This window comes from Triturus cristatus, chromosome 4_1 (genome assembly GCF_964204655.1).
Source record: "Triturus cristatus chromosome 4_1, aTriCri1.1, whole genome shotgun sequence".
Lineage (NCBI taxonomy): Eukaryota > Metazoa > Chordata > Amphibia > Caudata > Salamandridae > Triturus > Triturus cristatus.
In genome coordinates, this window is record NC_140585.1 from 430,704,722 (window position 1) to 430,732,540 (window position 27,819).

The 27,819-nt window shown below is 40.5% G+C and overlaps 1 protein-coding gene across 2 annotated transcripts in view; it reads left to right on the plus strand.

Moving 5' to 3' along the window:
• The window catches only part of PRMT8 (protein arginine methyltransferase 8), a 759,198-nt gene that overhangs the window by 516,160 nt on the left and 215,219 nt on the right, over positions 1–27,819 (plus strand). For both annotated transcript variants that reach the window (XM_085650561.1, XM_085650562.1), the window contains 2 exons: positions 11,811–11,926; positions 17,349–17,499. In XM_085650561.1, the coding sequence (XP_085506687.1) occupies positions 11,811–11,926; positions 17,349–17,499 (267 nt within the window). The remainder of the gene's footprint in view (positions 1–11,810; positions 11,927–17,348; positions 17,500–27,819) is intronic.

Below are 27,819 nucleotides of genomic sequence, written 5' to 3' on the forward strand. Positions count from 1 at the left end.
TCGTCCCCTCCCACACCCCCCCCCACCTCCCTCTATCGCCGCAGGAGCCTGTGCTACGCCCCTGGAACAGGTAAAAAAAACATCAGAAGAAACTCCGTAAAGAGGGTTGGTCTTCAGACACCAGGGAGCAGCAGGGGGTCCTAAAATGAAGGTGTTTCCACTGGCAAAGGAAACTTAGACATCGGAAATGAAGCCCTTCTCTAAATGAAACAGGGGAGCTAAGAGGTGGGTCGAAGGGGCAGGCACAGGTTTTTTCCAACAATCTGGATTTGGTTTAACAAAAAGCTCCGTTACTGACACCCAGCAATGGTGGTCAGCATTAATGTTTTTTTTCCCTCAGGTGAGTAGATCATCAGAAGAGCTCATCGACTTACAATTATTTTAAAGCTGTGATCAGCTGGTCATGAGAATAAAGTGAAATAAAAGTAATTTAACAAAGACAGGTACCTAATGGGGAGAGGGACAATAGGAAGTTTTTCGCAGCTTCCAGTCATGGCCAGGCTGTGATACAAAAGCAACACACCCCTCCCCTTAAACAACCAACCATCACACTTCGCTTTGTCCGATTGGTAATAATCTGGCACATGCAACAACGTAGGCTTTTGCGATTCCTTAATTGCGATTATTAAGGAATCGCAATTAAGGAATTGCAAAAGCCTATGCATGTAGGAATCGCTATAAAAATAGCGATTCCTACACATTCCTTAATTGCGACTCGCAAATTGTGGGTCGCAATTAAGGAATGCCGTCCCATTCATTCCTATGGGCCTCCAGGGCCATAGGAATGAACTGGAGATTGCATGAGCAATTTGCGAGTACCAGTAGGTACTCGCAAATTGCTCATGCTCATGCAATTTCAAGGGTATCAAAATGACACCCTATTTCACCCTTGAAATTGATCTGTGCACTTATGTTGCACACATACATGCCCTAAGGGCATGTGTGTGAGCAACATGAAACTTTGAAAAATGCACAAAAGTGCATTTTTCAAAGTTTTTGCAAATTACCATGAAGTTCAACTTCATGGTAATTTGCTCCCCCTATTAGCGCAATCGCTAATTTTTTTACTTTAATGCATTGCATTTAAGGAATTTCAATTTGGGATTCCTTAAATGCAATCGCAATTTAAGTAATCGCAATTTAGAGATTCCTTAAATTGCGATTTTTGCATTTGGGATGATGCATCCCCAATGCAAAAATACCGGTCGCAAAAAGGGAAATATACTGAGAATCTGCCCGTTTGCGACCAGTTTTTCCTTTGATGCTTTTGCCTGAATGTGTTTTATTGTATGCGATCGGAGACTAGAAATTCTTAAAAAGCATAATATCTACAGGCCTGAGGTAATTGAAACAAAAAAAAGTGAAATGCCGAGCCTGCAGCGCATTGCCCGGGCCAGGTCCCGGCTGAGCACACACTCTTGCAAATGGCGGTATTGACCTGCGCTGATTTATAACAACGAACCTACTTCAGGCCACGCGATTTATGTGGAGAAATGCCACATTTGTACGAAGTGAGCCGTCAAGAGCAGGTCGTAAATTCAAATTATGGCGAGGCAGGTAAAAATAAAAATCAATAATAATACTGCAGTAAAAGAAAGATCAAGCGCTGGGTTGTACGGCATTTACAAATCATGCCCCAGTAAGTATTTTAATCATCTAGCAATATTAAGTTACTTAATATTGCGCTTTATGTAGCAGTTTACCATTTCTAAGCACTGTAATTAACGTGTATTGCAATGCTGGTCTCAATGTGCCCACTTAGGAGGGAAGGAAAGTGTTCTTTGCCTTGGAGGATTCAAACTCGCAGTCTGCACGTTGTTGAGGCATAAACAACAAGCATTTAACTCACTGAGCTATGATGCTGGCAATATACCATTAACCCTTGAAACCATAAGATTTTAGTTACAGTAGAAAAACGGTGGTATGAAATGCGATAGGGAGCTCGTTTTGTGTCACATGTGTGTAATATGTGTCATATGTACCATATCACTTTTAACTATCGAATTAGGTAAGAAAGTTGCTCCAATTCTATGTCTTTTGACTATTGAGTAGATTTGTGAATATTATGTGAAATGTGCAAGATCTTAATTCAGCAAAAGCACTTAACAGTTTCCAAGTAGAACATTATACTGTGTATGCATGGTGTACTACTGCCAAATATACATGCACACAGTGTTTGCGCAGTGATTGCTGCAATGCACTAGTGACATTTATCTAGGGACAGGGACGTTTAACTAAGTTAAATATGCCAATCAGCTTTTAACCAAGGGCACCTATACATTATGACTCAGAGCACATACACTGGATGTCAGTTCCTTAGTGTTCAGTCAGTAAACCAGCACTAAATGTGGCAAAATGTGGGGATGATCCTACAAAAAATACCTTTCCTCACACCTGTTTACGGCCTGTAACATAATGTGTCAAAAATCCAATGATAGAGGCCTACTGACTTTGCCATATGCTTTTCACAAAAAAAAGGCCAGACTTGCTGCCTTTGTAATAACTTTTCCTAATAAACAAGTCAGACGTATGACATCAGGCATGACATTTTCCTGCACACCATTCAGGCCCTCATAGGCTTATCACCTTACTCGACTCACACAACTGTACTGAGCATAAGCTTTCCTACAAGGCAACCAACAGGCATGCAGTCATAAAATTGCAAATGTATACTAAATTACAGTTGGCAAAGCAAAATAGTATCTCTTCCAACAAACAAGTATTGTCACATTACAAATCTTCTTTACTTATAGTTTATCAGAGGGGGTAGCAAAATCAAAACCCTGGCCTATTAAGGTAATCTATGAGACTCCATGTAACAAAAATCCAATCTGAAGTCTTTAATTCTGTGAAATAGCAATCGACACTTGAATGCATATTGACTATGCTTTTCATAATTAAAATGTAAGGTCTACTGCCTGTTAGATTTGGGGGTCTCTAGTTGGCAGAGGTAGGTACCTTTGACAAATAGGGACCCTTGCGTCTAGTCAGGGTATGGTGGTACACTCCTAAAATAACCCCTGCTCACCCCCTTGGTAGCTTGGCACGAGCAGACAGGCTTATCTCAGAGGCAGTGTGTAAAGCATTTGTGACCACATACAGTAATCAAGTGACAACACTACAGATGGACACCACACAAGTTTTATATAAAAAATAAGTATTCTTTATATAGACTTATCACAAGACCACAAAACGACACAAATCCACAATACTGTACTTAAAATGGTAGAATTAGCTTCGTTCTCTATAGATGTTAAGTTGCGACTCTTTGAGTTCAATGTACCTTAAGATGCGTAATGCAAGACAACGAAAGTGTTGCAAAGACGGTGATGCGTTGAAGATCTGGTGCAAAGAAACAAAGATGGCGCTTTCTTCTTGATACGACACGCTTCCTGGTGATGCGGCGGCGCCTGCAGCGACGTCGATCCTCTTCTCCGGCGATGCGAGATGTTTCCACACGGTGAGAGCCGCGACAGGCCCTGCGACACGCTTCCCGGTGATGCGGCGGCGTCTGATGCGACATCGAGGCTCTTCTCTGGCGATGCGAGGTGCTTCGGCAACGATGCGAGCCGCGACAGGCCATGCGACACTCTTCCCGGTGATGGAGCAGCGTCTGCTGTGACGTCAATCCTCTTCTCCAGCGATGAGCTGCGACAGGCCCTGCGACACGCTTCCCAGTGATGCGGCGGCATCTGCTGCGACGTCGATCTCCGGCGATGCGAGGCGCTTCGTGTTGTGAAGCGGCAGCGGCAGTGCGGCGACACGCTTCTTGCTCGTGAGTCGTGCTTCCAGCTCCTTGTGACACGCAGCCCCTCAGAAAGGCTTGCAAAACAGCAGGCACTTCCAAAGAACTCTTGGGGAGCTGGTGGGTGAAGTCATTTGTCCCTGAGACTTCAGCAGGAGGCAAGCTCTTTCTCAAGCCCTTGGAGATCCTTCGCAAGTTGAATAAAGTACACAAAATTCCTTTTCTCCTCTCTTTGGCAGTCAGGCAACCACTGCAGGCCAATCCCTCAAGCTTAGGGATAGTCTCTCCTCAGTCTCTCTGGTTCCACTCCTCAGCAAAGGTTTCTTCTTGTTTCCCAAAGTGATCTAAAGTTCTTGGGTTTGGGTCCCAATATTTATACCCAGTTTCTCTTTGTTCTCTGAAGGCAGAGAGGCCTTTGCCTAGTCCAAACCAGTTTTGGTCAGTCCTGGAGCACTTTGTTGACAAGACTCCTTCTTTCCTTTCAGAATGCAGGGCAGAGCACATCAGACGCACCACAGGAGGTGGAGTCAGCATTGTGGAGGGAAGGCACAGCCCTATTCAGGTCCCAGGTGCAACTCCTCCCACCCATCTAGAAGCAGATCTCTCTATTCATCCATGTGCTGACTCACCCTGAATCCTGGAATCCCCCAGCCCCTGTCACTCAAACTCCAGACAAGGAATATACAGCCTAGCAGAGGCAGGTTTGGATGGTTAGACAAGAAAATACCTACTTTCTAAAAGTGGTATTTTCAAACACAGAATGTTAAAAGCAACTTCACTAAAAGATATATTTTATCATTCTGAGTTCAGGCATACTAAACTCAAATTTCTACCATGTTCCCTGAGTCAGTTAGGATTATACGATGTAACAATCAAACTGTCCATTCTGGCCTATGGGAACAGGTAGCCTTGCAATATTGAAAAACAAAAATGGCTGTAATTCACTATTAGGACATGCCACACACACCAGGGCATGTCCTACCTTATACTTACAATGCACCCTGCCCTTGGGCCTAGCATAGGGGTGTCTGATATGAAGAAAAGGGAAGGTTTAGTGACTGGCAAGTCGGTGCACTTGCCCAGTCAGCATGGCAGTACCAGACTGCACACAGGCTCTGCACTGGCAAGCCTTAGACACACTTTTACAGGCTGCTTCTGTGGGTGGCACAACCAGTGCTGCAAGCCCACTAGCAGCATTTGGATTACCAGCCCTGGGCACTCCTGGTGCACTGTACTAGGGTCTAACAGGTAAACGAAACCAGCCCATCATGGAATCACTAATCCATACATCAATTTACAATAGGGAGCACTTGCACTGTGGCACTGGATAGCAGTGGCACAGTGCCCAAAGCATCTAACACCAGCAAAAACACATGAGGCAATAGCAAAAAAATGGAAGGGAGACTCACGCCAAGGTGCCAGGTCTAACACTGCCTTTATCGTAACGTTTCATAATATGCAATCAGGCATGTAGCCTTTATCATTGGCTTATCACCATAACCATCTTAAACCAATGTATTGAGCAGGAGCTTTCCACAAGGCAACCATCCATTTGTTTGGGTAGATCACAAATAACAAAGCCGTTGCCTACTACAAAACGTATTTGATTTCATATAACAAAATACAGGCCTGCAGGCTTCTGCACAGTGTAATAACAACACATCTGTAAAAGCCTATTGTCTTTAATGCATGCTTTTAACAATATGTAGGTCAGACCTACTGGCTTCGTCATAATAATTAACAATAAATAGATCAAACCTATGAAATCTGGCATGACTTTTGCCAAAGAGGCATTTCCCCTTTAAGATTCTCTTTACACCTTACCCAACACTGGCCTATTCAAGTGCAGGCAAACTGGCAACTATCATGAATAAAGTTGTATAATTACATGTATGTAGAAAAATACAGCTTGCAAAACAATATACAACCGTTCTCAACAAGGCCTAACAAAATTCATCACGGTGAACCCCCCCAAGGGTTTTGTGGACGGTAAACCTGAAAAACCTTGCATATTACGGTCATCTGTGAGATTCCATGAAACAAATACGTATTTATAGTCGTTAATACAAAGTTATAGCAATCCACACCTAAATACTTATAGACTTTAACATTTGCTTTTCACAATAAATATGTAGGCTTGGCGCCTTTATCATAGCATGTCATAATAAGCAGATCAGGCCAATAGCCATGATCAGTGGCCTGCCACCATGACCATCTCAGTCTTGCTGTATCCAGTATGAACCTTGCTAAAAGCTCAAAAGTGCAATACATGCAGACTTTTCACAAGTGTAGCCCAATCCAATTCTGCACCCATTGGAACCAACATGCGGGTGGAGCTCTTTTCCTGGATGGCTCGGAAAGCTCGTTGCTGTTGATCACATGAGGCAAGGTGACAGTTGCGCTGTCAAGCTATACATAAAAACCCATGTAGGTAAATGGCTGCACTCCTCCCAACTGTGCTACTGCTAGAGAAAAGCACCATAAATTATCTAGCTACCTAAGACACTTTAACAGCATCACATTGTTGTATGCGCCACTGAATGATCACTACCAAGTTACATTTGGGGGTGCTGGCAATCCTGATCACAATCTTCTCAGGTTTCTATATCACTCACAGAAAGCAGGTGTATCCCAGAGCCCGTCAGCCCAAACATTCAGTAAGGAGCCCATCACAAAATAGGGGGAGGGAGCACACTGGCAAGCATACCAAAACATAATTCACCCATATGCATTGTCATAAAAGCAGTGCATAACAACACTCACTTTACTTAAAAAGTGTGTAGCATGCTAAAGACTTTCAACAAAGTGATTTTTTTTTCACTGCTACTGAAGAAGGGCAACTATCCTGAAACACATGCCTAGAGATACTGTTGGAAAGTGGGTTATTGGTAGTGGCTGATGTGCATTTACCACTAGCAATAATACTATTAAATACAGTATAGGGCTCAGAATAGGTCTTAGAAACGTATTTGCTTGCTCAACCCTTGGAAGCTTGACTGCGAGGAGGCAGCCCTAACTTAAAAACAGGCATGTAAATCAATTAAAAACAGCAATTCAGTCAATAATTAAGGCACAACACACATTAAAAATTCAACACCAATGTATAAAAATAGGAAATATTTTTATCTTTAAAATGACACCAAAAGGACATAAAATCCACTGTAGGGAACCAAAAATATGAATTTTTAAAGATTAAACACTTTCTAATGCTTAGACACCAATAGTGCAATTTTTGGACATTTGGTTGCCTCTGACCGGGACAAAGTCACATTTTTAGGCCAACCGCGATGGATCCCTGGGTGAATACACTAAGTGGGAGGCCCTGGTCAAGATTTAACCTTCCCTCTTACAAACTTTTTTGGACGATTTCTCACCAGATGTCGTGCAGCCTCCTCGCCTAGGCCAGATTCCGTGAGGAACACCTTCCCAAAGTTCCAAAACCCAATCCAAGGGTCTGGGATCTCCAAAATGGTCCTTGAATGTTTGGGACATCAGTTCCCACAATCCACTTGGACAAAACCCTTACAAATCCACTGTTAGTACTCCAGGCTGAGGATTCTCTGTGGTGATGGTCCAGGTGAGCTTTGTTAACCTGTAGTTTGCAGGGAGTCCACTCTTTAGTCCTCTTGAAGCAGGTTTGATCCACAGAGCTGTAGTTTGAGATTGTGCAGCAGGCACTGTCAGTCAGTGTACAGGGCCTGGTTGGTGCAAACATCGAACTTCCAGCATGGACCCTTCTTCTTTCTTAAGGTTCTTAAGGTTCAAGCAGCAGATCTGAGAGGCATTACCCCTCTCAGATACCTATATAGTGTTGTCAGAGGTCAAGCAGGAGGGCACACATGTCCAATACGTTGCAGGGCAACATCCCAGAGCATGACCACTTCCTCCACAGTGTGGAAAAAATGATCTCCCAGAAAATACTATTTCTCCAAAATTCATTATGCCTGAATTTTCAGCAGGGAGAGAAGAGCTCGCTAAACACACCTCCAGGATGGCTAATCTCCATAGTCTCTCCCCCTTGCATCTGCTCATTCCCCTCTTAAACCTATCATCTGGCTGGGTTTAAAGAAGAGTTGTAAATGAAACTGGTGTCTTCTGCCTGTCTCTTCCTTCCATTGAAGGATTTTGTTTACAACCCCTCCCCCTGCTTTGGCATTCCTTTGTACCTGAACCCTGCCATCCCAGAAGAGCTGGCTAACCCCACAGGTTCTTCATCACCTCATCAAAGGAGCCTGGCTAATCCACTTAACTCTGACCAATCAGGAGAGACCACTGGAAGGCAAAATTTTAGCTTACAGACAAGAAAGTCTTATAACTTCTTGTCTGTACATTTTAGGAGAAATTCAACAATAACATATCGTTGGATTTATCAATACCATTTTAGGGAGGCCTTAAATGTCATTTTTATAATTCTCCTAGCAGGAATTATTATTTAATAACTTCTTGCCATGTTAACCTATGTGGCAGTGAATTTGTAATGGGAAAAATTACTTGGACCAAGGTTTATAAAAACATATTTTATAAGAACCCTGCCTATATCTATAGGAACCCCCCCCCCTCCATCCCCTCATCCCCCTCACCCCTGGAACACCTAGGGGAGACTTTAGGGGTTCTGAATATGTAAAAATCTTGCAGATCCAAAATATTGCAGATTTTGTGAAGCACTTTATTGCAATGTGGCGTCGTGAAATGTGCAATTTCACTTAAACTAGGGCTTCAGGAGTTCACAAATGCAAGTGCAGAAAACTGCCCTGCCCTATTATATACTAGGGACTTAAAGGTAATTTCAATCCCCCTGCCCCATTATGTACTAGGGCCTTATAGGGAAGGTCATGCCAATCCTAGCGGTACCCTAACCCATAGTGTACCCTAGTGTATGTAGATGTTTTCACTGTATTCTAAGTGTGTCTTCAGCATAACACTGGCCCTGGGGTTGGTTAGGCAGAGCCCATGGTCAGTCAGTCAGTTACCACCAGTAACAGTCAGCAGAATGGTAGGGGGTGCCCAGGGCATGGGATGACTTTGCAGCAGATACCAAACACTGGCTGCACCAACAAGGGTGCATACTAAATACTTCCAACTATTTTATGGTAGCCTTGTTTGTGGTTCAAAAAATAAATGGGTATTTTTACTTTGCCTTGTTATTAGGGGATGGAAAGCTTGCTCGCCCTCTTCTTGGTATAGTTGGGCTATGCTCTTCTTTCCTCCACTAATTCCAGACACATTTCTCCAAAACTTGAATTACACCTTTACCATTGTTGCCATGTTAGTCATGCGAGACACAAATGTTGTGCTCCTCCCACCATCTTTGGTTGGCAAGCCCTTTTTACTAAAGAGTAAAATCTCCTCATCAAAAAGTCCTACTGAGCTTGATGTTTTGGTTATATGGACTAAAGAACTGGCACCACTAATTTTCAGAAAGTATTTCCATTCCACCTGCTCATTGATGCCCAGTGGCTATGGGGATACTTAGCAGAGCCTGTGTTGGACACTGGAGTTAGGCAATACAATGTACTTGCTTCAAGAGGATCTTGATGTGTCTATCAAAAGAGTGAGATACCAGTCACAGTGCTGGCTGGTGGCAGCAATGATGTGAAAGGTGAAGCCTCTTACTAAATATGTTGGCAAGACTACTGACAGATATTGGAATTTGGCATTTTGTATGGAATGGGTTTAGACCTACTGCTGCTGGGGTTTGAAGCAGATAATGCATATGCCCATCCTTAGATCAGGCACCCATAATGACTTGGGCTATAGGAGGTGATTTCCCACTAACCCACGGGTTTTCTAGTGACAGTAGGCCTGCTATACTATAGTATTGTTACCCATTTGTTTTAATATAATATTAAACCACAGTACCCAGGTGAACCATGTTTTTTCAAGAATGTGGCCTATATATTCGGCATCCTTGCAGTTATGGTGATTGGTGGAGCTGAGGCTTTGTCTTCACCACACACCTTTTGCAAAGAATGTAAATTGCAGAAGGGCTCCAATTTTGACATGCTCTAATGCTGGCCCTAGGTTGCGTATATCAACTTCTCTTGTATGATCTTGGATGTCAATTTCATGACTGTTCTTTTCTAGTAGTGTATATCATGCAAATGCAGAACTACATATTTCACTAATAATCAATATGTCTCTCATGGAGTTTGAAACATAGCTTCTACGGTAAAAGGGAAAGATGTCACAGTCTGGATGTGATCGTGCCCTGCTCCACCGGTCAGATCCAAAGTGTTAAGATCACTTCAACATGAAAAATTTTATCTCACATTCGGAAACTTGGCCTGAACTGCAAGGCTAGCTTCTGAGAAATGTATGTTTAAGGTGAACTAAACAACCAACAATAGAGCTACATTATGGAGAATGTATAGGTCTTTCTAGATTTGTTAAAAGATAAATATGTAACAACTAAAATATCATGAGAAATGAGGAGCAGAATATTTGGAGGTAAAATTATGATAACCTTTACAGCAGATATCAGTCCCATATACCTGGGGTTCCTAGTCAGGAAACAGGATTGCCTAGGTCTAGAATCAAATCCTGGAAGAGGACATACTCCTTAGTTGAAGGAACATATTACCAATAACCGTGACTGACAGCAGTTGACCTTCTTGATGAAGGCAAATCGTCTTATTCTGAATCCAAGTTCATTTAGAGAGATATTGGCTACAAAATGGGAAGTGCTGTGGCGGTGCTTCTGTCAATCTTACAAAGTCCCCACTTGCCACATTCCTTTTACCACCGCCACGTGGCTGTTCATCTCTATACACTGCTGATAGCTCTTCCTCTAGGATGCTGCACAAATCAGAGGATACAGGGAATTTAGAGTGGATCTGTTTATTTAAAGAGTTATGTGATTCTTAACTAGTTTAAAGCAAGCCTAAGATAATTAAACCCAGGTCAACCATCTCCATACTTCATTGGTAATGTGTTTGTACTCCTTTTAAGTCTGCAAATGGGACTACAATTTAATAACTGACCAAGATGCAACAGGAAGGGTGGTCTACACTCCCATTATTACCTTACAAGTATTCATATAAATATATTCTCTGATACCTGTAGTGCCACTACTGTGATGACTGAAGTGGAAAAATGAAGGCACATAACATGTAGCAGGTGTCAGTTTAGTTGGCCTCAGTTCACGGGAGAGTTCAATGCTCTAGAGGTCCAAAATAAAATAAAAACAGCTGGAACCATATTAGCAGATGTATTCCTTACAGTGTGTACTTTCAGTTAATCCATTAAAATACTTATTTTGTTCCTGGCTCGTCACAAGACTAGTTTATGTAGTAATGGATGAAAAATCCACTATGACAGTACTGTTCTGCTGGACATACAGGTAGATGCTTCCTGCTGGACAAGAGGTAAATGGTGTATTAGAGTTGTAAAAGTCATAATTTTCGAACAGCTGTGGAGATATGTTATGGGAAAGAAAAGTAGCATTTAATGTAAATTGATAGGGAGTGTGGACTTCCGTAAGGTCTTTTGTTATGGGGTAAGTATGCATTTTATCTGTAGTTTCCAGATTGCTCTCCATTCCAACATTGTTACTAAGATGTAATGTTAGTGTACTTTATATTAAATTATGTAGAATTAAACTTGCGGCACCTATATGTGAATAAGGAATAAAAAACATACTTGAATAATCATCTGTAGTGCATAACGCATTCTAATTTGATTCAAGAAAACAGATTTACTGAAATATCTGATACCAATTTGACACAATTTAATTTTGTAAATTAACCAGTGACTTCTGTGTTGCTTTTGTAGATTGTAGAAATCTGCTTTGTTTGTATTTGTTAGATTAGTAATGTAGTGTTAATTTGAAATCACAAATATCCACTGCATGAAACATTTATATTTTTTTCTAAGATCGTCATATTGTGAAGTGAAGAGAATCAGACAAAACAAATATTGCAGAATAGTGATCTGAATATTTAAGTGCTCAACAAAAACATCCATAATGCCTTTATCTGCAAATATTTTGGAAACCAAATCCTGTTTTGAATTCTGCATTATGAACGTGCAGATAACACAACATCTAACCCTGCATTTGCATTGACAGGGTGGGAGAATGTTTACGGCTTTGACATGACCTGTATTAGGGATGTTGCCATGAAGGAGCCCCTGGTGGACATTGTAGACCCAAAGCAAGTGGTCACCAATTCCTGTTTAATAAAGGTCTGGTAATTCAAAATGTACATGATATAACATTTTTCATTTATTCTTTACTTCACTATTACATCGGGTTAAGAATCAGTAATCCATGTTGAGGGCATTTGGCTTGTGCTGCACACATTAGGTCTTACTTTTGTTTTTCTAAAGTTCACAAACAAACATTTTCAGAACAACAATCAAGTCAGGGACATTTTGTTATGGACTTTAGGGAGGAGTCCAGTGTTATTGTATCTTAAACATATATTCCTTTTATAGCAAAGATTATTATTTCAATGTTTACCTGTGTAGTGTAGTTCACTAATCTTAGAATGCATAAAAATGAACATCATTAATAGGATTTAAGTTCACATTGCTATATTTACCTTAATATAAGGGATCTGAAAAGGAAAACAGAGAGGTCCATTCCAAAAATGCATTTTGTAATACATTTAGCAGTACTACAGTAGAACTACACACATACTACAAAATGCTATCCATAAAAGAACATCCAGAGACCTCCACCTCTCCTATGTTTTTTATGCAGAGATCTCCATTCTGGTAGCAGAGATCGCGGGATGTGTACACTTATGTTTTAGTAGCAATTATGGGAGGGGCACAAAGAAGTGGCTGGAAAATGGGAAACATTACTAAACTGGAGGGGTTGAGGGAGTGATAAGTAGCAATTAAGGAGGGTTTAGGAAGGGACAAACATCCACCCTTAATTGATACTCGCACACTCCGCTTCGAAAGGTACCATCACCAAAGTGGTCCCAAAACAGCCATAAATGTATTCCAGCTCGGTTCTGGAGTAAGTACAACCACTGGAAATGCAAAACCTTTCCATAGAAAAAAATTGTGACATGGACCTGAAATAAAACCCCATGGGAAATAATGTTTAAAATAAATAGACCTATTTAGACTTTTAAAAAACATGGAACTATTTTATTTAATGTTACTAACATTATACATAAATGAAAAATAAATATTATTTGGTTATACATTGTTTATTTAAAAGTAAATTAACTATTTGTAAAAAATTTTTTATTAATTAATATCGATTCTGCACAATACTTTTACTCACTATTAATATGTATTAAAACATATTTTTCTGTTATAAATCTTTATACATTAATTAACTATATGTAAAGTAATTACATTTTGAAAATGATAGCACTATAAGATGTTTTTATTTGTTTGAAAAATAATTAAAATACTTTACACAAATATTTAATGTTAACATATTTTCACTAATTTCTTTAAACTGTAATAAGCTTTTTAAATGTTCCCTATTGTTTTATTGCTTTATCATAGGGTGGTCTCTGCCAGAGTGGCAGAGCCCTCCGCCTATATGCGAAAAGTAAATAGAAGGAACTTTACACTCATAAATTTGGCACCATGACCTGGTTTCAGGGGGTGGGACATGTAAATCCACCCTTTGGAGTAACTTTACACTCAGAAATGGGGAATAGCCAAAAGCAGTAAAGGTACTACAAAATGTAAGTGTAAATGTACATTTGAGTAAATCTACACATGGACAACCCTGCAAATGGCACTATTTAAAATGGAAGCTACCTTGATTTTCGCATGATAATGTTCTGTTTATACTTCCTGACTTGAATGGAAAATATGTTCAGTCTAAAAGTAGACAAAAATTGCACTACAGTACCAGTTTTCCAATCAATCAATCTTACCATTAGTGATGACACTGTTTGTTTCCCATGTCTTTAAGTCAATGCAAATAAGCAATGTAGTGAACCATTATTGTGCAACAGTGTTCAGTACTGTATTCTCTTTTTTGAGAAAACATATGTATCATAGCTTTGAAGCGATAGTAAACTCGTTCCTTTTATAACTAAAATGAACTTTCCATCTTATAATTGTGTTAATTACACATATTAAATATCTGTATAGACATAGTTATCATATGCATTGCTGGATGGTGCTTATTTTCTAATCATACATGTGCATCCTCTAGGCATTATATGCTTTACAGATGGGTATTGCTGTAGAAATGGTGCAGTACAGTTCAAGTTTCACAATGAAATATTTTCTTTTCCCTTTGTGTTTTACATTTAACATTGTTCCTTTCCTACATTCGCCCAGAGGCTTTTATGCACTATGGTGCACTTTATTATGCTTTTTGCAGCTATTATGCTTGGACCAATCATGTGTAAGTGTTTAGGTTAGATAAATGCAAGAAAGGCATTACAAACTATTTCTAAAACCACCAAGCAACAGTTGTGACAGTTTTAACCTAATTTGCACATGACTTCTTTGGCATTCACCTGAACCAGCCCTGGGAACGCCCACTAGTCCTGCTTAAATTCAAAACTATATGTAAAATACATTACCACACTTACAGAGCTTGTGTGGGAATCACAAATGCTTTACACATGCATAAATAGTGACTTTTTCAAGGTAGGAAAAGGTTTGTGAGCTGGTCTCATTTTGCATGAGTTTTATTTCATTAACTATATGAAAATATGTCCATGAGAAATACAGGTTTCTTGTGCAGGTGTTTGCATACGAAAATCAAAAAGCATTCTTCAAAGCAATATAGAGCAGTCATTTAAATTTATTTACAATTCAACTTAAAATGAAAGTATTGTTAGAGCAGAGAATTCAGTGAACTGCCACCAACTTGTCCCAAAATACTCCTCATTTCTAGCTGGATATATGAAGCATAATGAATGAATTTGGTGCCAACCTCTTTAACAGATTTTCATACATCTTTATTTCTAAGAGCTGTACTTTCTCAGATTGAACTTCCCAATAGTCACTCTTTACTGAAAAAGCACTTCAATACAAAGTCAGACTCCCAAGTAAAAATTCTCAGTAAAAGCACAGCACAGTTAAAATATCTTTTTCAAGATGCTCTGCAGTCCATAGATTATACTAGCCCTTGCTTTATCCCTGTGTGACTAGACCTTAAATCTGATTAGCCAAACTGTAAGTGATAAAGAACCCATTCATGTTCTTCTGACTCGGGAAAAGCTCAAGTGACTGTTAAACAGATGAAGCATGGAGCCATGAGATTCACACATCAGTACATATCTCATGTGGCCTAGTAATAAAGAGGACATGAAAATATGGACAATTGGTTGAATCATAATTTTTATTAGGGAAGCTTGGCTTTCAGCACTTGTTCTCATTCTATACAGCCAACTCATGAGAAATTCACTTTCTGTCAATGTACCTCAACTAAAAAATCTCCGATTGTTTAGGTGTTAGACAAAAGCATGATTTTCAAAAATGCCCTAGTGCAAATCAGGATATGTCCAAATCATCTCATATCCTAACCAGTAATTTGATGCCATATTTGTAAAGACTCGCTTTGTAGCTCTGGAAATATATTCAGTATCTTCAAATAAACCTGAGCATATTCTTAATTCCGTTTGCTGATGAACATTTCAAATACACTCTCCAAGAATCTAAACATTAGCTCTGATAAAGACTATTAAAAAAGACAGAAATGATGATTGGCATACACTTTATCTGCTGCAGCCATCTCTTAAGCTATCATCATCATCAGAACAAGTTTTTTTGAATTGTGACCCAACACCTTGAATCCCTTATTAATATGCAGCAGAGCCTAATATTCTAGTGTCCTTGTTCATGTTTTGACCTGTGGTTGACATGCCTGTGTTATAATAAAAATATGTACCGGGGATCCAAACAAATACATGTTAATAGTAATTTCCAATAAACAACCAAGAAGACGACATAAATGCTTTTTCAATTAAATCTTGTGTTATGACTCTGTGATCTGATAAACGTCTTGTAGTTTGTTTATAGAACATTCCAGATGTTGCAAGATGAAGAGAAATGGGTGTGTCATCTATAATCTATAATTCATTGACAATATATTGTCACTATGTTGTTTAAAACACCTCTTTGAGCATCTTAGTAATTCAAATACACACAGGTAAACAATGTAAAATCAGATGTTCAAATAAAAAATATTTTTCATGCAAGAGAAGTCATAGAGGCTGTTAAAAAATAAACAATTTCTATTTTCAAGCCTTCATCATTGTGAGTGTTTAGCTTGCAACAGAGGCCTCGCTTCATCATGCAGAGGTGGTGATAACCCTCGTTATAGAATGTAGAACACATATCCTGCATATCTTGGCTGCAAATTAGTTAAGCAAAATATCTCAGCTGTTCACTGTGTCAGCTGTGAAATATGTGAAAACCTCAGAATAGTACATCAATTCAGACACAGATCTTTCTGAGGATAATAAGTATCATTTGCCTAATAATTAAATAGAAACCATATCATTCGAAGTGAATTGAGTAAATGTGCCACATAAGCTCTACAATAGAATATTCCATAAAACTTCCTTTTCCAAGGATGCTATGTGATAGCATCTATCCCAGCAAATCCTCCATTGCAGCAGTTTTCTATTAGTCTGTCAAGCAAGGAAGGAACACCACTGTTCGTGATTGGCATATAGAAACAATTTTAACACAGCTTGAGTTCAACACAGATGGAAGTTCAAATCCTACACTCCAAAGAGTTTCTTGTGCTTTGAAGCTGACCCTTACAATCACTACCATATGATGTGTTTCTGTCATAATTTCTTATGTTAAGTGAAGTAATGCTTTCCACAAATCATCTTGTTGTACAAAATGTATGCTTATGTTGCCATCCATGAATGCTTTCATTTCTTTTCCTCATTTTAGTACATCAAATATTTCTATTTATTTGTTTTGCCTTAATGGTAGACAGAAATACTACCCTTCTATCATTTCCTTGCATATATTTGGTGTATAATCTCTTTCCTCATATGTGTAATGCTCTTTATAAAAGACCCATAGAGTCAGATTATTTCATCCTCTAGGATACTGCAACATATTTAGCAAAAATGTATTAGACTGTTTACAAAGTTCAAAACACCATGTATTGGAGAAAATAATTATATAAGTACAACCTGCTGTTAGTCTACCAGTAACAGAGACACACAGTATCTTAACATGATTATGAGTAATTTATCATTAACACACTGCTTTGTAACTGCAGGGATTGATGTTTAAACTGCATCTTCACAAATTTCGGTTTGTGAATAATTCTTTTTTGATGTAATATCACATAGGTTTGATAGGAAATAAGACATTGAATAGAATCATACTTATCTTGCACAAAAGAAAGTAGAACAATTGCATTAAATAAATGAATAACATAAACCCGATAAGTGGACTTGCACTACAGATCTGCTAATGTGCTGAAATAAGCTATTATTTTAACTAAAAAAGTAGCCAGGAAATTCTCAACAGGCTAAACAATGTCTTGTTACACACTTAATTGGTGTAACTGTCCACTAATGTTTTCAATGTTGGATATGGTCTATATCAGTAAAACATCAATTTTTTAACTTATCATTACATCCAACATAATCGGACAGTATTTACTAATTATGAATTTTTTTGTCCTTTCGTTTTCAAGCAGGAAGTGGACCTCAATACCGTCAAGATTGAGGATTTATCATTCACAACAGCCTTTTGTCTGCAAGTTCAGAGAAACGATTACATTCATGCCTTAATTACATATTTTAATATAGAATTTACGAAGTGCCATAAGAAAACAGCATTTTCTACAGGTAATCTAACAACAATTAATTGATAAAGTAATGAGTTAATAATCTGTCTTTCAGCAGTTATGTTGTGTGCTGGGTTTGGAAAGGGGACAACATTATCATCATGTCACTATACATGTGTAACAGTTCTGGAAACATCACTATGACAAAATAATAATTTAACATTATATTTGAATATTATTAGTGATTTTCCTTTACAATCCTCAAGTGGAAAATCATAATTGAGGCATATATAATGTGCATGTGGTTCATCAAATCAGAAATCTCTAAATAATAACTTATGAATGTCTATGATGCGAATGTCTTAAGAGCACTCTAGAAATATTAGACTTTAGAATCATACATCCATTTAAGGGAATCCACCAGCTAAAACTACATTGAAAGGCACAAGTTATATGTAATTTAAGGTGCGGTTCACCAATTAATTAGAAAATGACAATGTGGGAAGCAAGGGTATGCACTGAGAAATTAGTTTTTAGCAAGAAATGAGAATGGAACATGAATATGTTTGCTACTCCTCTGCATACCTAATAAACACTGTAAGTAAATAATACATGTTGGTAACTTATTAATTGAGCATACATTATATTTCTTTCTGAGTATATAACATGTTTACAGTATTTACACTTTTCACATGATAGGCCTGTCTAAGATAGGTGCCAACAGAAACATTTTTTTTAATCAAACAGTTATAATTTACATATGTTTTTGCAAAAACACTCCGCTTTTAAAGGATTATTTTACACATGACTTTAACTACACAGAATTAGTTTATTAACATAAGAATAATTCGTATTAGATAGTAATACCTATATATTTTCAATTGCAACAGTATACTTTCAAGATGCAATTTTATTTATGCTTCACCTAGAATTATGTTTCATGTAATATTTCATGTCTTCCTCTTCAATAACCAATGCCATTCCCAACTCATGAACTTATAGAACTGATCAAACAGACATATGAAGGTGTAATCATTGCCACTTTAGTCCCATGTATATCAGTGTGTACAGTTATAGCCCTCATTTAATGAAGAACTTCCATTAACATGACTAGTAGATTTAAAATCTGTGTGTGTTACATATACACACACACAGACATTTTAAATTTGAGATGTCATCAGGGATGTCATCAGTTATGCCACTGACCATGTCATCAATGATGTAATATGTGGGGTCATAAGCAGGATATTACAGGGGCGTAAGTTATAGTTAGCTCAGGTAACTATAACTGTTGAATTTCAATGCTTTTGAATGAGTGAAATCTGAGCCTAACCTTTGTTTTTTTGCAGTAAATTTCTACATTTTAAAAACATATTCTATTTTCTAACTATAATGTTCCTGTAACTTTTGTTTTTTTCAGTACATTTCTACGTTTAAAAATAAATTCTATATCTTAACTAGTGGAGAAAGGGGTAGGGCCTCCCACAAGATCTCAGCAATCCTGCTGTGTGGGACTAACTGGAGGTAACAGGAGGGGTTGACCCCCAAGGACCCTAGGCATCCAAGGAGACTTCATCCACCAACCATTTGTGCGCCAGGAGGCGTGTTTGCAGAATGGTGGAGAAAGGGGGGGTGGTCTCCCACGAGCTCTCAGCCATCTCACTGTGTGGGACTTGCTAGAGATAACAGGAGGGTTCTTGGCCCCCAGGAACCCCCAGAATCCAAGGGGAATTCATCCCCTAACCAGTACTGTGCCAGGATGAACCATATGCAGAGTGGGGGAGAAAGGGGGAGGACCTTCCATGAGCTCTCAGCAATCCCACAGTATGACTTACTAGAGGTAAGAGGAGGGGTTCTTGGCCCCCAAGGACCCTCAGCATCCAAGGGGACTTCATCCCCCAACCAGTAGTGCACCAGGAGGTGTGTTTGCAGAGTGGTGGGGAAAGGGGGTGAGGCCTCACATGAGCACCCCGCTGTGTGGGGCTTACTGGATGTAACAGGAGGGGTATATATAACCTGTGTGAGTAGCATACGTTTTTTAAGTTCTGCCACTTGAACCCAAAGCATTTTATGCTCTATTGCACTGCCTTTAGAGTCTCAATAGTCAAAAAAAATAAGTTGTCAATAAAAGACTGAACACAGTACTAAGAATCGCATACAATGAGAGTATTCACATTAGGATCAGCAAACTCGATAGCAAGAACAAAAGCATGCAGCTCTGCCAATTGCACTGTACAGTCTCCAAGTGCCTGTGTATGCACTTTGGAGGACTTAAATTCTCCATTGACAATTGAACCAGCCACTATGGCGCAAGCCACTGAATAAGTGTGTTTGGAACCGGTGGCCGGTTGGGCCGAGCCATCGGTATAAATGATTAAATTTTACTCATTTTAAGGAAGCAACGACAACGGAGGAGGATGAACATGTTCATACTGTAAAAACTCCTGTGTCTGCAAAGCACGATCAAAGATAAACGTGACATCAGCTGATAGTGGAGGCCAATCTGCATCTGCCAATAAAATGTCATATGAAGAGGTGACATTTTCCCAAAAAGCCACTTTGATTGTACGCTGTATATCCCCTTCAATTTGGAAGACAATTTCATAGAGTCTATCCGGAGGCAACTCGTGTATCTGCTGTTTCTACTGTAATGAATGTATCAGTTGCTCTCGCCTCCAGACAAGGATGGAGTGCCTCCCGCACTATGGTAACCTCCGCTGCGATTTTGAGCAGAGTCACTGCCCATGTCCAATCTAGAAGACGCGTTCACACCATCTGAGGCATACTTTGCTGGTAAAGCAGCAACTTTTTTCTTCTGATACAGGGTTCTAAAACAAGGCAGATCCTCTTGTTTTTCTTTAATGTCAAACTGTCGAGGTTGATCCCGTCCCTGTTGTGTGGTCAGACGTTTGCCACAATCCTGGTGTTCCCAACCACCAACTTGAGAGTCCGATGTGTCCTGTGAAGAATGAGGAGAGCGCTGATCAGGGACTTGAAATTTATCAGGAGTCTTAATTTTTGCATGGTCGCGCAAGTCATAAGTACGCTCAGAAGACTCAGGTATCGGTGAACCTGCACGCGAACCCTGTCTCTGTCGCTGCTGCCCGTGTTTTTTATTTTTCCAGTTTTTTTTAGGAAAGAACGGGCGACCATCTTTATCAGTCTGGGCTTTTTGTTGCGTTTGAGCCTGCGTTTGTGGTTGAGTAAAAGGCTTAATTCCCAGACTTTTGCGTCCTATGGTTTTATAAGCTTTAGCAATAATCTTCGGTAATTAGCAGTGTTTGTCTGAGTCAGCAACAGCCTCCAAGCATTGTGACACTTGTAAGCGCCTTGAATCGTTAAACTGAAGCGGCGATTTATCAGCGCATCCGAGAATCCTCTTTGAGTACGATAAACAGCAATTTTGTTTCATGTAGAGCAAATTGCCACAATACCGGAATCATTCACACAGCGGAAAACTTTCAAGTCTGTATCAAAAACGGAACAATTATTGAAACCACAATGCTTACAGCTAATAAGCACGGATCACTGCCATCGATCACCCTCTCCTCGAAAACATTGGAATAAACACTTTCGGCTGAAAGAAAACTTGAACGCAAGACCCTGAATTTCCAGTCGCAATATTCCAGTCACAGGCCCTGAAGAGAGTCCTCAAATTGTGATAGGGATTTGAAACGCGTCAGCGTTTAACCCCTACTGGGTTTCTTAAAGTGACATATGTCTATGTTGAGCATTTTCTTTCAAATGTCTTCATGCCAGCTAGACGTTTAAATGTATTCCCAGTAGGTTTACAGCCTTTCTAGTTAATTGTTTAAAAATGATGAATTTATGTACACAATTGGCTGTAATGGTTTGAATTATTTTTGACTGGTTAAAATGTAGTTATTAGTTTTTCTAGCATCAACAATGTCTGTTTTATGTTTCAAAAATGTATTTTTTTATTGGTGAAACAGTGTATCTTTTGATAAGACATGGTTACATAATGTGTCATTACTAGAATGGCTGTTCTGTATAAAGTAATTAAATTGCACTAGACCATTCGAATAAGATGATGGTCGTAGACTATTTTATTTTCCAAAACAGCATTTCTCAAACAGCAGGTCAGGTTACTCTTTTTGTTTATTACTTGTAAGCTTACAGCATCACCCTTAACGTTTGCAAAGATCATATCGCAAACAATATCGAACACACCCACCAGTCTCATTCCCAACTCCAGGGCCGTCTCAGCCCCTTATTCATCCTGAACACGTTTAATCATAGAAGGGAGAATGGTCGTTCAAGGGGTGCCGAAACACATCGAATACACCACTGCAAACACTCTACCCCAAGTGTTACAATCAGCTAATTCGGGAACCAGGCCTTTAGGCAGGCTCATGGTAAAAATCCTGTGTTTCTCCACAAGTGTGGTATTTGGAAAAACAGCTTTCGAGTTGTCCAAACTTCTCGGCAGGCCAATAAGGGAGTTCATCCTTATTTTGTGGATGCTTGCCCATCACGGAATTAACCATTAAGGGACTGATGGCTACACCACCAGGTGCACGTGGTTGCGCAGCTATGCCAGGTGGTCTCACCTGGAAGTTACACGACATGAACTGAATGACAGCTCTATGTATACATATTAATGAAGTATGTAATACAAGGAGCTTTGCAACTGTAGCATTAAGATAATTTGGGTGCGAGGTATACCCAGCCAAAACAGGCCATTTTGCCCCATCTATCGATAAGGGGCCTAAACGGACCAGTTTTATCGGGTGAGGAAGGGTGCCATTAAACCATATTTGGTGTTGCCAAGCTGTAAGCGGAACCTCAAGAGATCTATAAGGTCTATAATCTGTTTCATCGACTTCCGGAAAGGTGACCCAAGAATAAAATACCTCGAAGCGGTATGCTGCATCCGCTTCTACATCAAAGATAAGCGAAACACCTGCATCAGGGACACCATATTGTGTCAAATATGCCTTGACTGGTGCGCGATTAAGAGGAGTAATATTAACAGCCATATTCAACAATAGAGAACAACAACTTATGTGTGGTAGTGCAATAACGGAGTAATATGAAAGAGAAAAGACCTTTTAAAATTCATGCTTGAAGAACCTATAAAATATCGCAATATAGGTGGCAACACCTTCACAACCATCTCCGGAAACAGAAGTGAGGGAATTGTGGACAAGCACAAGCACTCCTCTGGAGTCTCGTAGATAAGAACCAGACCAAACATTGGTAGGGCCATGTTGCAGGGATTCTGCATATACACAGACCTATGCGCAGGAAAACAGGACCTCGGTGTATAGGGGTTGTACCTTCCGACCATCTTAGTACCCAAAATCCCAAAACCGACTAGCTATAGTGTCTCATTCATTCTCCTACATAATCACGAAGCTACAAATGATTAGATAACCCAGAACACAACACTCCAGACTCTCTCTGCAAGACATACCCTTTCGCTCACTCACTTGTACTTGTCCACAATAAGGATTGTCAGTCACTGTATAGTTCAAAATGTTTATTTTAACTATCGTGCTCTATAATGCAGTATATGTGCCACTACCAGCAGCGAAATACCTAAACTCAGAACAATTAACTTTGTTACAATTCCATAGAATATAAAGGGGGATGTCATCATATACAGACAGTGGAAAAAGGACTATAAGGCCTAACTGCCCTCCCCTTGGTCAGGTTGAGCTTTATTAAATAAAGGAAGATCTCTGGGCTTTGTCAACAGACCCCATGCCTTAGTGCCTAGAAGGGATTTTTACATCATAGGAACAGCATAGCTCTTCTCCCTGGAAATGTCTCTTCTCCAAGTGTGTGTGTGAACAACATACATCCCCGTAATATCTAAGCACGATTTCCCAGCAGTGGAGCTGTGTTTAGGATGTTTTGTCTAGGTGCTAGGGACTGACCAGAACAGAATAACAAGGGGCATGTTTATCGAACTTGCGCATCATGTTCAGACTAAATAGGAACTAGCAGAGAACGCGAAAAGCAGACAGTTCTCCTGTGAAAAGCACAAACAGAGTGTTGCAAAATAAAGACATGTAGTAACGTGCGCAAAGGCAGCATCATGGCAGCAGAGCTCATACTAACTTAGCAATTTCGACAATGACCCTAATGGAGATATATATGTATATATCCTACTTGGAGTTGCCAGTAGGTAGTTATAGTTAGAGCCATGTTGCCATGGGAAAAGCGGTAAAGTGGTTTTGGTTTTGCCAATAACTGTGGAGCCACTTGACAGATCTTCATGAAATTTTCACAAAACTTTCCCTTTCGGGTTCAACTGCTGTGTTAAAAGTTTTGGGGTGGTTCTTCAAGTGGGGGCTGAGAAAAAAGGGAGTTGCAAAATGTATTTTCCCCATGTTATGTCAATGGGGATTTTCATTTTTTGAACACGACTATACCCCGAACCGCTGAACGGAACTACACCAAATTTGGAAGAAAGCTAGATGGATGTTCCAAAAACAGTGCTTTTTGTAATTTGGTGTAAATCCATTCAGTAGTTTCAGAGATATTTAATTTTGAAAAATATAGACATCTGGGAGCCCAACAGCCTAGAGAAACCCTACTGAAATTTGGGAATCAATTGAACTGAGTCCCACCAAAAATTTACAAAAAAAGACAAAGGGACGGGTAGATACACCCTGACCCCCTAGGCCTGTTGGGGGGATTGCACTGGGAACCCCCTCCATTGCCCAGAAAAGCATTTTTTTCAAACATTTTGGTGGGGTCCACAGATTTGTCTGAATAAAAAACAAATAAAGCACTTCTTCATTCATTATTGGCCCTGGGAGGGCCAGGTACCGGGGGCATTGTTTTAATAATAGAGTGGGTGCACGGGCTCCCCCTTCTGGGGTTCATTATGGCCCGAGGACCAACACCTCCTGAGGCTTATTTTTTTATGTATGTGGGCCCCTTGGACCTCCCCACAGGCCCAGAAGGCTGCCACCTCCCCAGGGCTTTAATCAGGGCTGTAAGTGGGATGAAAAAACTGGGGGGGTCTTTCAAAGGGGCGTGGTCAGTGTAATTAAGGGCGTGGCTTAAAAACACGAAAGCTAAAAATCTGTGTTTAGCACAGTGTGCTGCCCAACTTGTATGTTGCTGTTTCTGTCATTGCGTCCAGATATATGATACAACAAGTCACATCATACCTACAGGTCAGGACTATTGGCTTTGTAAATGGCTGTTAGTTGCATAAGATAAAAAAAAGCAGCAGCTATGGCTTGTATATAATATTGAAAAAACTTCCACTTAAAGTCCTGGTGACACCACGACAATGCTACTGCTCCTGAGTTTCAAAAAGGGCAGGGAGATCCAGAGAGAAAATGACTCTTTAAAGGATTTCCCACCCTCTACAATGCTCACCATGCGCCCATCGATGTGCCTGCTGTCACTGCAGTCCGTAAAAAAAAAAAAGGACCGCCTGTGCCAGGGCACAAAACAGAGCCCGATAGAAGCCCTCTTAAAAAAACTGCAGGTGCTCAGACCCAGTGAGACCAGGCCCACTTAAAGCCCTGGCTTTAATTAAAAAAATTGTGGGGGAGCCTCACAGATACCGCGCAACCCCTTAGACAACCACGTTCCCAGGGCAAAAAAAATAAAGAAAGGAGGGGGGCTGCGTGGCCTACCTCATGGAGCCATAGAATGCCCTGGGCACCGCTAGCTCCCAGGACCGGCTCCAGCAATGTCCTGGGGTGCCCACGCCCGGGACATTGCTGTTTTCTATAGATTATTATAGATTATTAAGCCTTAGCAAACTCTGCTCTTCTTTGTGCAAGCGACATCAGAAAATACTCTTGCTTGAATGAAGTAGAGCACAATTGCTTTTGGACAGAGGGAGCTGCATGTTAACAGCTCCGTCTGTTCAAAAGCAATGCCGGCTAATGCAGGATATGAAGAGCCGACAGGGACCGCGGGGGCATTCAGGCTCCCCCGCGGTCCCCACCAAAAAGACTGGGTGCCCTGAGAGGTACCTGGGCACCAGTAGAGAAGGCAGGCCTCAGAGTTTGGGGTCCCCAGAGCCAGATGGGGGCCGTACAGCCCACGCCCATTTTTAAAAAAAATAAAGAAAATTAAAAGGGGCAGACCCTGGTGGATGAGGTCCTGGGGCCAAAATCAGCCCAGGATGAGGGGCCGCTTGCACCCCGCAATTTTTAAAACAAGGAGGACAGGCACCGGGGGATGGGGTCCCTGGGGCCGAAATTCGGCCTGGGAGGAGGGGCCACATGGTCTCCCTCCCTATAAATCAGAAAAAAAAGTCCAGGCCCAGGCAGTCCCCCTCCCTTAAAAAAAAAGAAAACAAAACCTCCAGAAAGTCACCAGAGGCCATACCCCCTTTCTCAAACACTCTGCAAGCATGCCTCCTGGTGCGTTGCTGCTTGGGGAATTAATTCTACTTTACTATTTAGGGCCTAAGGACTAAAGTGGACTTCTTCCCCAACCAGCAGTGCACAAGGAGGCGCGTTTGCAGAGTAGTGGAGGAAGGGGACATGGCTTCCAACAAACTCTTAGGAATCCAGCTGTGTGGGACCTACTGGAGGTAGGTTATAGTTAGGACCATGTTTCCATTGGAAAAGCATTTTTTGGTCTGCTAATAACTTTGGCATTGTGTGATGAATGTTCACAAACCTTTCCAAAGGAAAAGTTCATCCATCTCAGCTCCTTCCTGGAAAACTTTGGAGTGATCCATCAAGCGGGGCCAAGAAAAAGGATTGTCCCAAATGCATTGTCTCGATGCAATTTTCCATTAAAGTTCAAAATGTATATATATTTCATGCTGCAGAGGATCCGTGGAGCACACAGATCTAGAGTTGAGAACTAATTGGCTGCCACCACATCAACAAAGATGTAGTGAGAGCCATTTTAGGGCTCAATGGCAGTTGTAACAGAACATTTTAAACTAAACAACTCTGACATTCACAAGTTACAGTTAACTGGAGAGCCTTTTTTACAATTATTGAGTGAGCGTTTCCTTCCTACAGAGTTCTTTGGGAGGTCATTTAACATGTCATGGGTGATATAAAATGACAGGCCATAAGCAGTGCATGATGAAGGAGCAAAGTGCAGGTAGTAGACTTAATTTGGTGTTTTCAGTAGATTTTTGGTTTGTAAATTAGCTCATTTCTCATCCCAATACCTAACTATAACATCACTTTAACCTCGTTTTTTCAGTGAAATTCTGTTTTTAATCATAATCTAAATTGGACCAATAGCCAACCCTTCACATGCAGCCAACACTTGCTGCGCATAACCTTTGCCTGTGTGCAGTGGGGACTAGCCAAAAGCCAGCCATTGTGCCCATCCCACCGAGTGTGGCCAGCGCTTGCTACGCATGGCCATTAGCCATGCACAGCAGGGTTAGTCATGGGGCTTTGCCTTTGGCCAGGTCCTGTCCCCAATACCCATGTGTTCCCAAACCCCACTATGCATAGGGTGGTTGGCAGGAGGACCTGGCCAAACACTCAACACCCCAAATTTTTTCAACACCTGCACTCTCCTCTTTTGTTTTTTTAAATTTTCAAATAAACATCATATAACCATTTCAAGATTCCATCTATATGAGAGTCTTATTCTCAAAAATATAATTTTACTTTTCAATTTTTTCTCCCCAATGAATGAACAGGAATTTACAATGTGCAACAGGTTCTTCAAAGAGTGTCCCGGCGCTAAGACTAGAGGGCAAGGAATTAACCTGAGAAAAGAGCCATATCTTCAGTTTTTCTTAACTATCGGTTCTGACACTTCAAGACGAGGCTCAACAGGAAGTCCATTCCAGGCATAGGGAGCCAGAAAAGAGAAAGATCGACTACCTTTCCTAGATCGCTCGTTCCTGGCACCGCCGCCAAGGCTAACTAGGAGGAGCGAAGCTCCCTTGCAGGAAAGTAGAAGCGTACTCTGGTTTCAAGATATTGAGGGCATATTTGCAAGAGCCTAATGCTGCTGTGGTGTATATGTTTTGACGTTACGGCGGCTTTTTTTTATCGCCTTATTTACAAAGTGCCGCTAACTGCAGTTAGCAGCACTTTCCCACCGTAAATGTAAATTCTCAGGATCAACACTTCTGTTAGCGGTACTTAACGAAAATGAGGTGCAAGGTAGGCGTTCCTGTGAAAAAACTGTCGCTAACCACACCGCACGATATTTACAGTGAAATTCCCATTCGTCAATAAACCCCCAGAACTGCAAGTCCAATTAGAGGCAGTTTTTAAGAACAGAAAATTGCTGGTCTTAAAATTGGTGCAAACACTTGGGGCCTCATTTCAGAGGTTTTTGTGCTGGACAGTCCTGCAAGGAATGTTGCTGCGCTTCCCTGCGACAAAACAGAAGGGCAGGAATGCGCTCTATCAATAAGATAGGGCGCATTCCTGGGCCTCATTAATGAAAA